At 54.2% G+C, this 1,019-nt stretch overlaps 1 protein-coding gene across 1 annotated transcript in view; it reads left to right on the forward strand.

The window, feature by feature from the left end:
- CHGA (chromogranin A (parathyroid secretory protein 1)) overlaps positions 1-365 on the forward strand; it is a 19,057-nt gene extending 18,692 nt beyond the window's left edge. The window contains exon 8 of the mRNA XM_010003757.1: positions 282-365. Coding sequence (XP_010002059.1) covers positions 282-365 — 84 coding nt within the window. The remainder of the gene's footprint in view (positions 1-281) is intronic.
- The last annotated feature ends 654 nt before the right edge of the window (positions 366-1,019 follow it).

A 1,019-nucleotide genomic window follows, 5' to 3' on the forward strand; every position in this document is an offset into this window, starting at 1 on the left:
TGTCTCGCCCCCAGCCCTGCCTGTCTCAGCCCCAGCCCTGCCTGTCTCAGCCCCAGCCCCTGCTGCTGCGATTGAAGGTTAGGACAGGGCTAGTAAGTGTTGCACAGACATCTATCCAGAGGGGCAAATGCAGGAGCAGGCTGAGGGGAGAGGGTGAGAGGCAGCTGTTCTTGTGTCACCACTGCCAGCTAGTCCCTGGCAAGGCTTTCCATAGCTCTGGGTGGGGAGGTGAGGCCTGCCCACCCATGGCCACTGATGCTTGTCCTGGGCTTTTGTTGCAGGACCAGGAGCTGGAGAGCCTGGCCGCCATCGAGGCTGAGCTGGAGCGTGTTGCCCACAAGCTGCATGAGCTGAGACGAGGCTGAGGACCCACCTCACCCACACAGGTGAAAGCCACCACCTCTGCCCTCCTCTGTCCCCACCGTGTTTTCATTTCCTGATTTAAAAGCAATTAAGCTGGAGCAGAAGCATCGTGCCTAGGAAGCTGACCTCGCTAGTGTCCAGGCCTGCCTCCCTTGCCGTAGTGTTGTGCCCATTGCTGCTTCTTCACTTCGTGCTCCCTTGTCCACATGGATGCCCACCCGCCTGGCTGGGTGCTGGTGGGCATGAAGGGTGATCTGCATCTGTCTTTTCTGCCCGGGTGGGGGTTTTTTCCCTCTTTTTTTTTTTTTTTTTTTTTTTTTTAAAAAGACAACAGCTTTCATTTCCACCGGTAGTTTCACTGGGTAAAAAAAAACCTGCAATAACTTGTTATCTTTTGATTAAAAGCTGAGAACTCTGACTGTAATATATTCTATATAAAAAATTTATCTAAGGAAAAATAAAACTGCAGTGGGTTCCTTCCTTTGTTTTGGCAGCTTCAGTCTTGCTTGTCAGCACACTGCAGGGCTGGTACGGCCCTGGTGGGGAGGAGGGGGAGTGGGTGCCTCCCCGCCCCACGGACACACTGTGATGCTGGTTCCCTCCTCACCCAAGTCTGCTGCCTGCTAAGGCCCAGCAGCAAGGACACCTCCCCAGGT

This window comes from Chaetura pelagica, unplaced genomic scaffold, assembly GCF_000747805.2.
Source record: "Chaetura pelagica isolate M959 unplaced genomic scaffold, ChaPel_1.0 scaffold48, whole genome shotgun sequence".
Classification (NCBI taxonomy): Eukaryota; Metazoa; Chordata; class Aves; order Apodiformes; family Apodidae; genus Chaetura; species Chaetura pelagica.